Source organism: Cucurbita moschata, unplaced genomic scaffold, assembly GCF_002738365.1.
Source record: "Cucurbita moschata cultivar Rifu unplaced genomic scaffold, Cmos_1.0 Cmo_Scf00019, whole genome shotgun sequence".
Classification (NCBI taxonomy): domain Eukaryota; kingdom Viridiplantae; phylum Streptophyta; class Magnoliopsida; order Cucurbitales; family Cucurbitaceae; genus Cucurbita; species Cucurbita moschata.
The window spans coordinates 1,854,678-1,868,730 of record NW_019268535.1 but is presented as its reverse complement, the minus strand read 5'-3'; the positions used below and the strand labels follow the sequence as shown (position 1 = coordinate 1,868,730).

Below are 14,053 nucleotides of genomic sequence, written 5' to 3'. Positions count from 1 at the left end.
GGGGGGGGGGGGGGGGGGGGGGGGGGGGAATTACCAAAAAAAACCCACAAATTTGAGAAAAGGGTATCAAGAACCTCAGTTTCTCTCCAAAAAAGGCATGACCAATTGATAGAAAAAAATCCTTATAATATTATCTTTTTCACCTTCACTACACAAATCAACCTAATCCAACCCCTAACACAAATATTATACGGCTGGAATGGATAAGCCAATTCAAATATTAAAAATAAAAAAAACAACAAAAGGTATATTTTCATTCACTTGAGTTGGTTGCATCCACAAAATGGAGGAGGAAAATAACAAAACAAAAGGATGCAATATGTTAAATACTTGGATTGATAGTGTCAACCGTAAATGCAGATGAAGCAAACCCAATATTGTATTCTAAATAGCAAAAGAGATAGATGCTCACTTTATCCACCACTGAGTGTTCCAGTTGACGCAAGTATTTTGGATTGACATGAATGCTATGAGTTGGCCGAGGAGACCCAGAAGCCCTTGAGGATGTCAAACCTGAGGACTCTTGTGTTGTTAGCTGAGAAAGTTGAGCTTCAATCTTCCGAAGGACGGATGGTGGAAATACATTTGACCATGTCCCAAAGAGGTGACGCATAGCATTGTGCTGATTAGGATGAACTTGCCTGTAAGCCTCAAAAAATACCTAAGTAACAAAAAAATAAGAACAGAGGATTGATGAGAACTCAATGAAACTCACACTAAAATCTGAAACATAAGAAACATAAATGTACCCCAGAAACCAAAATTTACATACCTCAGGTAAACGAGACGAGAAATAACTAACGTATCCGTGCCCAACATTCTTAACAATACTGTCCAATAGATACAATGAAGGAAGTTTTTGGTCAACCGGAACCTGCACGAAAATTTGAAATGATGAACTAGAACACCCGCGTGGTCTCGGGAAATATAAGCATCAAAGAGGACAAAAAGCCTAAATTATTATAGCCCAAATCCCCATCAAATCGATAATACAAAAAAGACGTAATAGACAAAAAGTCCATAGAAACTATTAGAACATACTTCCTTCATATACTACCAGAAATTGAAACGTTCAAAAGAGTCTTCTCAACTCAAATTAGAAGAAAACATAATTACAGAATCAAACCTCGAGAATACGCGTACAAATTAAGTCAGCAATGCCCTTCCCATGTTCTCTCTGCTCATCCGCAAGAACAGTGAGATCCGTAATGATGGGCTTGGAATTAAAGGTGAGCTCCGACAACATAAGCTCGTATAACTGCACGATAAACTCGGAGGAAGGAGGGGGCACAGAATCATGGCCAGAAACCCTGAATTCGTCATCCCGCTGCTTTAGCTGAGCTCGAAACCGGTGCGCAATTGAAGAGGGAGGCTTTTGTGACAACTCATTGGGCATAGCCCTACCGCTGGTGGTGGGGAGTTGGCGGTCGGATGAATATGCTGCAGCTCTAGGGTTTCCTCGTGAAATCAAGAGCTTTTCCAATTCCATGAAACGGTTCATGAATTGCAAAGTGTGTGGATTGAGTTCAGAAATTTATCCCGCCAAGGAGGGAAGAGAATCAAATTAGGGTTTCTTCCCACCATAGAAGAAGAAGAAGCTAGAGAGAGAAACCAAGAGAGAGAAGGAGTCACGGTGTATCTTAGTTTAATTCTTCGCCGGTGTAAAAGAAACTGTTTCCCACCATAATTTTGCTTTTATTAAGATAACTATTTTATTCCTTTTAAAACTAATTATTCAAAAATACATTTATTCTATAATCCATATTAGTTATTATTTAATTTGTTTTAAACAAATGTCTAAATTTAATTTTTATCTTTTTTTTTTTTAATTTTATAAATCTTAAAATATTTTTTTATTCTTATATTAAAGTCAATTTTCATTTAACTTTTATAGAATAAAAGTAATGATTTTTATTAAAGAAGATAAATATTTTATTAAAATTTATAGGAAGAATATTATCGGGATCCTTTTTAAATAAATTAGTAGAGAGAATATAGACTAACTTTAAAATAGAATATAGTTAACAAGACAGCAACTGTGTGGCACTTGTTCTAACCTGATAAATAAGTCAACCATATGGAAGTCAAACTTTGCAAACAACCGAGTCTTGGATCACGTTTGTGAGGAGTTGCATTGAAAACAATTTGAAAGAAATCAAGGTTGTAAGTTAAAAGCGAATAAACAACAACCATAACTTTTATAGCATATAACCCAAGAAGAATTGACAACTAGTCAGATCCCTTTATGGAACATTTTGGGGCATTTTAGCCGTGACTGGTATAAGTATAATTTTGATAACCGGTCATACACCCTGTATTCACACGACAAGAATAGTAAAAACCAAATAAAAATGTTCGGAGAAAAAGAACGGTAATAAAAAAAAAAAAAGTTAAAGTCAAACCATGAATCCTAACAAGGGAGTGAGAGCTAATGTGAATGAATCATGAGAACAAGCACAAAGAACGAGAAAATCAATGACCAAATGAAACTATAAAATACTCGAGCTAAACATGAACAGAGTAAAAGCTACGGCTAATCAAAAGAAAGAAGAGAAACTTGGGTTACGATCGGCCTTAGATGGGCCCGCGCCAAGCATTCCCTACATGTGGATTCTGTTCCCGCTCAATTTTGGTCCTAACCCTAAAAGAAATCGACAAAATCCTCAAGTTATAAATGTTATTGATCAAAAAGAAAAAACATCATAAGCCAATTCCACATCACGAGCATAGTTAGATAAGACACAACTTTCTTTTATGAATTCAAGAACCTGAAATGCAAGATGAGCCTAGGTAAAATCAGAACCTAGGTCGACTCGATTAACTTAAAGAACGGCTCAAGTCGTAGGCCCGACACAGATAGTCTAAAGGCAGGAGAGCATGTATAGAACCGATTCCTCGTTTGATCAAATCAATTCGTGCAATTCAAGAAAGACTCAGCCTAGCCTAGCAACTCTAGGTCAAATTCACGTACTAGATATACAAGCATCATACCGATGTGCATGTATTCTTCTTCCACAAATGAAAATACAACAAAAACAACATCCAAGATGGGCCTAGGTCAAATCAGAACCTAGGTTGACTCGACTGACTTAAAGAACGGCTCAAGTCCTAGGCCCGACACAGATAGTCTAAAGCCATGAGAGTATATACAGAACTAATTTCTCGTTTGATCAAATCGATTCGTCCAATTCAAGAGAGACTCAACCTAACAACTCGAGGTCAAATTCACGTACTAGATATACAAGCATCATACCAGTGTGCATTTATTCGTTCTTCCACAAATGAAAATACAGCAAAAACAACATCCTACTTGGATAGATATTCTTGAGTAATTTTTTACTCTTTTGAGTGTCATTCTCATACATATCAACTTGCTCACCAGCCATCATAACAGCCGCAGGACAACATTAAATGTTCATCATTTGGACATTATAAACAAGAAATTAAACAGTGGTCTGAAAGGACCCCAATTGGTTTCCCATGACATCAAACCAATAATGTGTCCTAGACTGCTCTGATTCGTTAACATCACCTCATTTTGGTGTGGTGGGGTACCGTAGGTTGCCATCAACAAGAAACTTAGCCCAGCTGAGCTATCACCACGCAGAAAGTCCATTCCAATCTCATTATTGTATGGGGCTCATAATACAAACTGTGGCTAATTTGTTATGTATTTCATTGGCCAAAAGCCTGTGGGGAGAGCTTTATTTCCAGTTATGGAGTTTTCTTTAGCTTTTTTAGCCATTCTTCTCCTGGTTTCGGTGTTCTTTTCGACTGTCACGGCGTCGAGTAGCCACGTTCCAATTGAAGAAACTACAAATTCAAAGCCTCTCCCAAACAATTTCCTTTTTGGAACTGCTTCTTCTGCATATCAGGTGACTGTTTTTCTTCTGTTCCTTTTCCTGTTCTTTGCTTGATTTTGAGCCATTTTGAGCCATTTCACTTCAGTTTGAAGGAGCTTTCTTGAGTGATGGTAAAGGTCTCAGCAACTGGGATGTTTTTACTCATAAGCCTGGTTAGATTGATCAAACTGCAAGATTCTGATGCTTCTTTTCCTCTGTTTTTCCTCAAAAAGTGACAGACTTTGAGCTTTTTTGCAGGCAATATTGAGGATGAAACTAATGGAGATATTGCTGTTGATCACTATCATCGCTATCTGGTTAGTCTATGAAACCATTCTCCTCAAGCTTCTTAAGCTCACTTATCATTATCCGTTGGCATTTTTATGGAAGATGAGCAAATAACAGGAGGATCTTGATCTTATGGCTTTTATTGGAGTCAACAGCTACCGCTTCTCTATTTCTTGGGCAAGAATACTACCGAGTAAGCTTTCATGTGTCTTTATGAGTGTTCGTTCTTCGAGTTTATTGTAATTATCAACTTGGTATCGTTCATTTGGATTGGAGTTGTTTCTTGTAGTTGGACTCTTTTTGTGGGTATCTTTCTTGTTTGTTTATGTGTATTCTTACATTTTTCTTGATGAACTTGTATCCTAGTCGGGATTGTTGGTAGAAGAGTCCTACATCAGCTAATTAAGGGGTTGATCATGGGATTTATAAGTAAGGAATACATTTTTATTGGTATGAGTCCTTTTGGGGAAACCAAAAACAAAGTGGACAATATCATACTATTATGGAGATTTGTGATTCCTAACATGGTAGCAGAGTCATATCCTTAACTTAGTCATGTCAGTAGAATCCTCAAATGTTGAACAAAGAAGTTGTGAACCTCGAAGGTGTAGTCAAAAGTTACTCAAGTGTCAAACAAATGGTGTACTTTGTTCAAGGGTTCTAGAGAAGGAGTCGAGTCTCGATTAAGGAGAGGTAGTTCGAGGGTTCCATAGACCTCAGGGGAGGCTCTATAGTGTACTTTGTTCGAGGGGAGGATTGTCAAGGACATGTTACGTGTCTGTATCATATGTTATCTATATCCATACTTCTTAGATCTCTAGAACCTTTTGAAATTATGAACTTACAGAAGGAAGATTTGGGGAGATGAACAAGGCTGGGATTGATCATTACAACAAGCTCATCAATTCTCTTCTCGAACGAGGTTTTTAATGTCCTCACAAGCTGAAAGACACTTAAAATCATCACTTACAGTTTATCTGTCCTTCCCATAAGTCATACAAACATCCATGTGTTCTGCTTTCAGGGATAGAACCATTTGTGACATTGACTCACTATGACATCCCTCAGGAACTTGAAGATAGATATGGAGCCTGGCTGAATCCCCAAGTCCAGTATGATACAAACTAGCAATACTCCATCAACTCCACTCCAGTTTTGAACACATTTTGCCCATCAGTCCTGCAGAAACTGAACAAAGAACTTCACATATTCATATTTTCAGGGAGGACTTCAGATATTATGCTGATATCTGCTTTAAATCATTTGGAGATCGAGTCAAGTACTGGGTCACCTTCAACGAGCCAAATGTTCAGGTTATTCGTGGCTACAGGAAAGGGACATTTCCTCCGTCACGCTGTTCGAGCTCATTTGGCAAATGCAAGCATGGAGACTCAGCAAGAGAACCCTTAGTAGCTGCTCACAACATTATTCTATCACATGCTGCTGCTGTCAACACTTACAGGTCTAAATACCAGGTAATCAGTTTAACAAGATACCGTCTGGTCTCTTAAGCTCTGAGAGAATCTGTCAAATTAGATTGATCTTGTTTGCAGGCCAAACAAGGAGGTGTTATAGGAGTAGTTATCAATGCTGTGTGGCACGAGCCGATAAGCGACTCATTCGAAGACATATCAGCAGCTGAGAGAGCTCACTCTTTTTATATGAATTGGTAACACTCAAGGCTCACAATCAACATCATTCCATTGGCCCTGCTAAATATACATCACTAAACTACAATGTTTAAAACTCAAATGCAGGTTCCTAGACCCAATTATATTTGGGTACTATCCAGCAGAAATGGAGGAAATTCTAGGATTTGATTTGCCTCGCTTTTCAACAGAAGATCAAAAGAAGCTGAAAAATGGAGCAGATTTCATTGGCATCAATCACTATACAAGCTTCTATGTAAAAGACTGCCTATATTCGGCCTGTGAACCGAAATGGGGGTCGTCTAAGATCGAAGGTTTTGCTCTCTGTACACCAATGAAGGAAGAAACCTCAATAGGAGAACCTGTGAGTTATTTCGAAATGTTCTTGCCTCCATCAACCAGCATTGATATCAGGCAAAATAACTAGAATGTTTTTCGTATTCGTGTAGACTGAAATTTCTTGGATATACGTCTATCCTCAAGGAATGAACAAAATTGTTACGTACATAAAGGAGAGATACAACAACATACCAATATTTGTGACAGAAAATGGTAAGTGAAGGCAGGACAAAATTTTAAGTTTTGGCAATACATTTTTTCACATTTCCTCACAAACTATTGTGTTTTTCATGCAGGTTATGGGGAGAAGGATAAGCCCAATACAAAAACAGAAGATTTACTCAATGATACCAGAAGAGCAGATTATATGAGCAGTTACCTTGGTGCCTTGGAAACATCAATGAGGTATAAGCAATGCTACAATACTGTCAACATACTTCATCTACTTCTTTAATTTCTTCCATCCATATTCTCCCTTCATGTTGTTTCTCTTCATCCATCGCTCCCACCATAGTTTAGATATAGAAGAGGAGTAGCCCCGTATTGGCTAATTAAGAGGAAGATTCATGGGTTTCTAAGTAAAGAACACTATCTCCATTGGCAAGAGGCCTTTCGGAGAAACCAAAAGCAAAGCTATGAGAGCCTATGCTCAAAGTGGGCAATATCTACTATTGTGGAGATTCGTGATTCCTAACATGGTATTAGAGTCATACTCTTAACTTAGTCATGCCAATAGAATCCTCAAGTGTCGAATAAAGAAGTTGTGAGCCTCGAAGATGTGGTCAAAGATGACTCAAGTGTCGAATAAAGAGTGTACTTTGTTCGAGGGCCCCCAGAGAAGGAGTCAAGCCTTGATTAAAGGGAGGCTATTCGAGAGCTCCAAAGAAGGAGGTCTCAGGGGAGACTCTATGGTGTACTTTGTTCGAAGGGAGGATTGTTAAAGATTATTAAAAGGAGTAGTCCCACGTTGACTAATTAAGAGGAAGATCATGGGTTTATAAGTAAGGAACACTATCTCCATTAGCATGAGGCCTTTTGGGGAAACCAAAAGCAAAGTCATGAGAGCTTATGCTCAAAGTGGACAATATCATACCATTGTAGAGATTCGTGATTCCTAACAAAGTCATCCTTTAGAACGGAAGGACACAATTGTACAACCTAGACACAGTACAAACTCTGGTCCATGAAATCAGGAATCAGTGTCAAGAACATCTAAGACTGAGAAATCTATTCAAGGTTTTCTTAAGCTCATCTCAAATGGTCAAGGAATCTCTCCATGAACTTTCTCTACTCTTCTTCTTTGGTTCAAAATCTAATCATCCAGCTCAAAAAACATTATATCTTTCAAATAAATAGTAAACATAAAACTAGTTTCAGGAGAATGACTTCACTCGGGCAACTAACTACTTTGAGGAGGGGTAAATTAGTCGATAAATGGACATTTAAACCGATAATTTATATGAGGACCATAAGAAAGTGCCTTTAGCCAACAAAATACTGAATTTGCACCATGTCACACCATGATCGGGAACAGACAAGAGATCTAATGCTTCGAGGAGCACCACCTATAGACTATATACTTCTGAATTCATGCATATAACATCAAACTTGATTACAACCACTGAGAGTACAGAATGAAAAGCTTGAATTTAACTATATCCATTCAAGTGTCCAATAGAAAAGAAGAGTTTCACTTTGTGCACCCATGATTGAATTGAAGCTTGTCCGGATTGTATTTAATGTGGTGCTTGTTCAGGGAAGGAGCAGATGTGAGAGGATACTTCGCCTGGTCTTTGCTGGATAACTTCGAATGGATAAGTGGATATACTGAAAGGTTTGGGCTTTGCCATGTAGATTATGCCACTCTGAAGAGAACTCCAAAGTTTTCAGCCTTTTGGTACAAAAATTTCATTGCCCAAAATCTGATGGGCAACAATGTCAGTGCAGTTGCATCCAGGAAAGTGACCTAAGCAAGCAGAGCCCCATCAACTATATGAAAATTGCTTATGTAATTGCCCGTGCAAAACGGATTTGATTACCGAATGCTGTTAGTTTCATTCGTTAATCGTCTATAATGCTGGTTATAGATGGTAGCTTTGTAAGTAGAAGACTTCATTTCAGAGCAAATAAAAGAGTATCTTTCTCAACTCTTTTCTGTGTGTGCTGTGGATGATGGGAATAAACTTACAGATTTGGAGAATGTTGGCCAATGCAAAACGACGGCTTCGAGTCAATATCCAGCTATAATTGTTCCTGCTTCCACCAAGGAGTCCCAGCATTGTAAATGTGTTCCATCGAATCCCATGATATCTCATAAGCCTGAAGTCCAATAGCCATGGCTGGTTCTTTTCCATGCCTGGAAATCCACTCTGTCACTGCACTTTCTTTATCTTCTTCACTTGCATACTCTTTCTTACATTTTCCAAATGGATTCAACCCAGGATTAGCCATCTCTGCAACTGCTGCGGGCATGTACATGGAATCACCAACCAATGGTGCTCCACAGTTGGCCAGTTGTGCTCGAATCTGCATCGGGAAAGGTCAAATTTATTTTAAGAAATTTTTTCAAAGGTGCCCCAATGCTGAATGCAAGAATTTATGAAGATGGTTTACAAATAATAGAAGTAACTATAGCAACAGAATGACTAGCTAACAAAGAACCTGATGTGTCCGACCAGTCAAGAGGTTGATTTTGCATTCATATGCTTTCGTTTTGGAAGGCCACCCACATTCTTCAATACAGTATTTTGCTTCAATATCAGCATCCGGCCATGCAACCTCTCTGCATTCCAATACCTCAAGCTGACACAAGTTGTATCCATCAATACAATCTGCAAGCAGAAGATGTATCAAACCACCAAAGGATTAAACTGCCAATCACACCTTAGAGCTGGGGGCGACACTGCTGTAGATGTTGGGTTGGGAGGGAGTTTAAATGTTAATATGATTAGGACACTCATTTGCATATTGAATTCTTGGCAGAACACTAGACTCATTTTCTAATTGCTTGAGTTTATGCTACAAAATAATTATCAAGCGGGTATACGTATACGTATGTTCTTCAAGATATCAAAGTGCAACAAATTCTACAAAGAAATATTCTATTCTTATTCGAATGCTTGATCGAGAGACTTGCCTTCTGAAACAAGCCTTGGAGCAATATTAATTGGCCGCATATAGTGTGTTATTATTCCTATTGGCACTGGAGCAGCAGCAAGAGCAAGATAAAGCTTCTTAACCTTTTTCTCCTGTTAATCAAAAATTGTAAAGCATTCCTATCAAATTAAGAAATCAAACACGTTGAGACAAATAAAGTAACTTAACCGCTATGTTCAAACTCAAGAAATAAGTTCGTGAAACTCACCCTGATTTTACGATGGAAGACGGAGCAATATTCTTTTGTCCGTGCTAGAATGACGCTGTAAAAGTGTAAATGAATCAAAACAAGTATTCCCTATGGAGGCAATAGACATAAAAATATCTATAAGCAACATCATTACCAGCCTTCAGTACAGTTGTCAATCTGATGGGTCGTCCACAACGGAGATGTTAATCCTAAAGCACGAGTTGCAAAGGTTGCACAACTTTCTTCAATGTTGTCAGTAGTGCCTCCAACCTGACAGGATATTTGTCATGCTTAGCTAAAAATTAATGTTCTGCCAAATGGAATTGATGTAAATAAATTGTGCCATACTCTACAAAGTTTCACTTAGATCAGAGGTGCCATGTTGAAAGTTCTATAAACTTATCCATATCACCAAACTACCTACACCAATCTTGATCAAATCTTGAAGAATGTTACAATAAGAAATAATGCAAGAACAGTCATCACAAATAGAAGGCAATAATTCTTGATTAATGGTTCGAGCATTCAACCACAGACCGATGTACCAGCAGGTTTGTCCAAAACCACATAGGACTCTGTCACAGCAATAATTCTTGATTTCCAGTCAATTTCATAGCACCTGATTGATTGTAAAGTTCAACTAGCATTATTCCATTATGAACATCATTTTGTTTCTTAAAAGAAAAACAGGCAGTTCATGTCACCTTGGAAAGCGTTTGGGATGCACATGAATACGCAAGTATGTTCCAACCTCCACAAACTCGTCAATGCGAGTTATCCGGAATGTCTTCTGTGCTTCCCTCACTGTTTTCCCTTTGATAGATTTTCGCCCTTTCAAAAATGATGGTTGTGTAAACTTTTTGAATAGTCTAATTTGCTCGGGGGTTGCCGTTGGCGGAGGCTGGGGGCATACTAAGGCATAATATACCGCACCAAAATGAATGAGGTCTGCAACATACCTTCAAAAACCAAAACTATTAGTTCATTAATTCATCTTAATTTGATTTCAATTTTATGTTGTAGCATCAATTGTTATGAACAACTAAAATATAGTACAACTTACAGAGGAGGAAGATCCAAGGATTTAGAGATGTACTCCATAACAGGCCCCCCTTCCAAAACAACCAGATGTTCAACTCGTGGCGGTCCACTGAATGAGGGGCATGGAAGCAAACGATGATATTGGGGATACCTGAAATTAAGTTAATCCTGAGCATGCTAAATACTAAAGGAATCACAGAAAAGGAATTCAATCCCAGAAATTGGGAGATTAAAAAATCCAATAACAAATCAAGATTACAGCAAGTTCATTGAGCATATAAGAGAGTAATCAGCAAAGGTGCCTGGAAACAGTATATCTTTCCTTTATCTGACAGCATGAAGCAAAGTTGAAGTTTGGAGCTACTAAGTAAGTCAGTTTTGACCACAAGTTTCCAGTGCCAGCCAGTGGAGATAGGCTCAATGCTCGTTATTCATAGTCCATATATATTGTCAAAAACCACGAATCTCCACAATGAAATCATATTGCCCACTTTGAGCATAAGCTCTCGTGGTTTTGCTTTTGGTTTCCCTAAAAAACCTCATACCAATAGAGATGTATTTCTTACTTATAAACCTATGATCGTTCTCTTAATTAGCCAATGTGGGACTCCCTCCCAACAATCCTTAACAATCCTCTCCTTGAACAAAGTACATCATAGAGCCTCCCTTGAGACCTATAGAGCCCTCGAACAACCCGCCTTTAATTGAGGCTCAACTCCTTTCTCTGGAGCCCTCGAACAAAGTACACCCTTTGTTCGACACTTGAGTCACTTTTTTTACTACACATTCGAGGCTCACAACTTCTTTGTCCGACATTTGAGAATTCTATCGACATAACTAAGTTAAGGGCATGACTTTGATATCATGTTAGCCACCACGAATCTCCATAATGGTACGATATTGTCCACTTTGAGCATAAGCTCTCATGGTTTTGCTTTTGGTTTCCCCAAAAGGCCTCATACCCATAGAGATGTATTCTTTACTTACAAACCCATGATCGACCTCTTAATTAGCCAATATGGGACTCCCTCCCAACAATCCTCAACATGTACTACATATGGTTCGAGCCATCAGCCACGGACTTTCTTTAAACTCAAAAAATCTTCCATTTTAATTTCCATTCTGCAACTTTCGCCACAAGACAAGCAATACCCAAATCAACGAGTTACATAAACTACAAACTTCCCCCACAGCCATTAAAATAAACATTCAAACAATTGAATTTGGCAAGGAAGGAAGAATTACATAAACCAACGAAGACTCGTAATGTCACATTTATATGATTTCCTCAGTTCACCGATGAGTAAACAAAGTGAAAACACAACTAAACAACAGTCCTCCCATTCAAACTATCCATCCAACAAATAAACAAGAAGCTGCAGAAAAACAAATTCAGCGTTACCCATTCTCAGCAAAAGTAGTAGTAGATTGTGTAACTGCAACATCTGTAACAGAGGATTCGCAAGGGAATGCGCTGCTCTTCGAACTCAGAGAACGCCGAGCAGCAAAGTAATTGCCGCAAGCAGTAGCACTGAAATTAGCACGAGTTCTTGCCAAAGTGCGCTGCAGGGCTAGTGACGTACCGAGGCCACGGCAACCGTTGGCGGCCACCAGAGCTATGTTCATGGAAGCCAGCATCCTTCGGAGGTTTGGGAGCTGGAATGGGCCGGCGAGAGCAAGATTATGCTTGTTATCCTCCGTTCCCGGATAGGATAATTTCGGTCTCTCACAACTTTACCATAAATTAATAACTTGATTAATAAAAATAACTCAACAAATAATTTTAAAATAATTGTTTTAAAATACTCTTCAAAAAAAATCAAAATACCATTAAAACTTTTTTTTAATTATTTTTATGGTTATAATGAAAATAGTAACAAATTATTTAGTTTATAAATAATATTTCTCTTCTTCTTTTTTTTTTCTCTTGTGAAATATTATTTTAATTCACTTTTTTTTTTGTTTATTAATCTTTATAAAAAAAATAAATTTTTTTTCTTTTTAAATATCAAAAATGTAAATAAAAATTTCGGACTATTTTCAAATTTTGACATTTTAATATTTGATTCTTTTTCAATTTAAAAATAAATTTAAATAAGAAAATTTCATTCTTGTAATTCATTATTTGATGGCATTCCTATTTAAAATACAATAAAATTTTCGTAACATATAGATTTATTTTATTGCAAAGGTTAGAAAATCAAATTATTTGACCTATATAGTATATTGTATATATTGCAATCATACAATTGTACCTTAAAACTATATATATATATATATATATATATATATATATATATATATTCTTTTTTTTTTTTTTTTTTTTTTACCTTCTTTTTTTATGAAACAAATAAAAAAAAGTCAAATAATTGATATAAATGTAAATTTTCAACTCTTATTATAAAACTATATATATATATATATATATATATATATTCTTTTTTTTTTTTTTTTTTTTTTACCTTCTTTTTTTATGAAACAAATAAAAAAAAGTCAAATAATTGATATAAATGTAAATTTTCAACTCTTATTATAAAACTATATATATATATATATATATATATATATTCTTTTTTTTTTTTTTTTTTTTTTACCTTCTTTTTTTATGAAACAAATAAAAAAAAGTCAAATAATTGATATAAATGTAAATTTTCAACTCTTATTATAAAACTATATATATATATATATATATATATATATTCTTTTTTTTTTTTTTTTTTTTTTACCTTCTTTTTTTATGAAACAAATAAAAAAAAGTCAAATAATTGATATAAATGTAAATTTTCAACTCTTATTATAAAACTATATATATATATATATATATATATATATTCTTTTTTTTTTTTTTTTTTTTTTACCTTCTTTTTTTATGAAACAAATAAAAAAAAGTCAAATAATTGATATAAATGTAAATTTTCAACTCTTATTATAAAACTATATATATATATATATATATATATATATATATATTTTACCTTCTTTTTTTTTATGAAACAAATAAAAAAAAGTCAAATAATTGATATAAATGTAAATTTTCAACTCTTATCATTTTGTTAAATTTTAATTTTGAAATGTCTAAAATGTTAGGTTAATCTTACCATATAGATATTATTAACAACTTTCTTCCTATTTTTTGAGATAAATAAAAAAATTATAAATTGAGTATTAACATTTATTAAATTCGATATTTAATTTTTTTTACTCTCAAATATATTTTATTTAAAGTTATTGATGATAACGTAACACTATCAATAATCACCAAGATAATTAAAATATTAGGTTAAGTCGGAAATTTACTTATTATTTAAATAATATTTTTACTTTGATTTTTTAAAATATTTCAAAACTTTTATTGATGAAATATTAGAATGTTTTATATACTTTTTTTTTAATAATTTTAAAATTTTAGTCAAATTTTAAATTTTAAATATAGTTTTTAAAATGTTGTTTTTATTCGTTAAAATCTAATTAACCATTTAAAAAATGTCAAATATGTATTAAGGTTAGGAAGAAACAAATACAATTTTATAATTAAAAAAACACAATTT

The 14,053-nt window shown here is 35.4% G+C and overlaps 3 protein-coding genes across 8 annotated transcripts in view; 1 reads left to right on the top strand and 2 right to left on the bottom strand.

The window, feature by feature from the left end:
* LOC111457064 (polyadenylation and cleavage factor homolog 4-like) overlaps positions 1 to 1,660 on the bottom strand; it is a 7,704-nt gene extending 6,044 nt beyond the window's left edge. Inside the window, exons 1-3 of the mRNA XM_023099191.1 lie at positions 1,127 to 1,660; positions 773 to 874; positions 413 to 661 (exon numbers count right to left, since the gene is read on the bottom strand). Of these exons, the coding sequence (XP_022954959.1) occupies positions 413 to 661; positions 773 to 874; positions 1,127 to 1,501 (726 nt within the window). The 5' untranslated portion in view covers positions 1,502 to 1,660. The remainder of the gene's footprint in view (positions 1 to 412; positions 662 to 772; positions 875 to 1,126) is intronic.
* Positions 1,661 to 2,393: 733 nt separating this feature from the next.
* On the bottom strand, positions 2,394 to 12,221 carry LOC111457066 (RNA pseudouridine synthase 6, chloroplastic-like). Of its 4 annotated transcripts, none has more exons than XM_023099198.1 (10): positions 11,908 to 12,221; positions 10,528 to 10,656; positions 10,169 to 10,423; positions 10,002 to 10,083; positions 9,619 to 9,734; positions 9,483 to 9,537; positions 9,255 to 9,366; positions 8,780 to 8,949; positions 8,307 to 8,644; positions 2,394 to 2,641 (listed from the first exon to the last, which is right to left on the bottom strand). In XM_023099198.1, the coding sequence occupies exons 1-9, from the start codon at positions 12,141 to 12,143 to the stop codon at positions 8,360 to 8,362; spliced, it is 1,440 nt and encodes a 479-aa protein (XP_022954966.1). In that variant the 5' UTR covers positions 12,144 to 12,221; the 3' UTR covers positions 2,394 to 2,641; positions 8,307 to 8,359. The 4 variants fall into 4 exon arrangements, with proteins under 4 accessions (XP_022954966.1, XP_022954967.1, XP_022954964.1 ...); XM_023099199.1 differs by lacking the exon at positions 2,394 to 2,641 and adding an exon at positions 5,295 to 5,318; XM_023099196.1 differs by lacking the exon at positions 2,394 to 2,641 and adding an exon at positions 7,554 to 8,134.
* On the top strand, positions 3,498 to 8,265 carry LOC111457065 (beta-glucosidase 45-like). Of its 3 annotated transcripts, XM_023099192.1 has the most exons (12): positions 3,500 to 3,875; positions 3,949 to 4,015; positions 4,101 to 4,159; positions 4,248 to 4,323; positions 4,978 to 5,052; positions 5,155 to 5,242; positions 5,353 to 5,605; positions 5,684 to 5,799; positions 5,888 to 6,143; positions 6,229 to 6,331; positions 6,415 to 6,523; positions 7,875 to 8,265. In XM_023099192.1, the coding sequence occupies exons 1-12, from the start codon at positions 3,669 to 3,671 to the stop codon at positions 8,086 to 8,088; spliced, it is 1,623 nt and encodes a 540-aa protein (XP_022954960.1). In that variant the 5' UTR covers positions 3,500 to 3,668; the 3' UTR covers positions 8,089 to 8,265. The 3 variants fall into 3 exon arrangements, with proteins under 3 accessions (XP_022954963.1, XP_022954960.1, XP_022954961.1); XM_023099193.1 differs by lacking the exon at positions 4,978 to 5,052; XM_023099195.1 differs by lacking the exons at positions 3,949 to 4,015; positions 4,978 to 5,052 and having other exon boundaries at positions 3,498 to 3,875; positions 5,199 to 5,242.
* Positions 12,222 to 14,053: the final 1,832 nt, after the last annotated feature.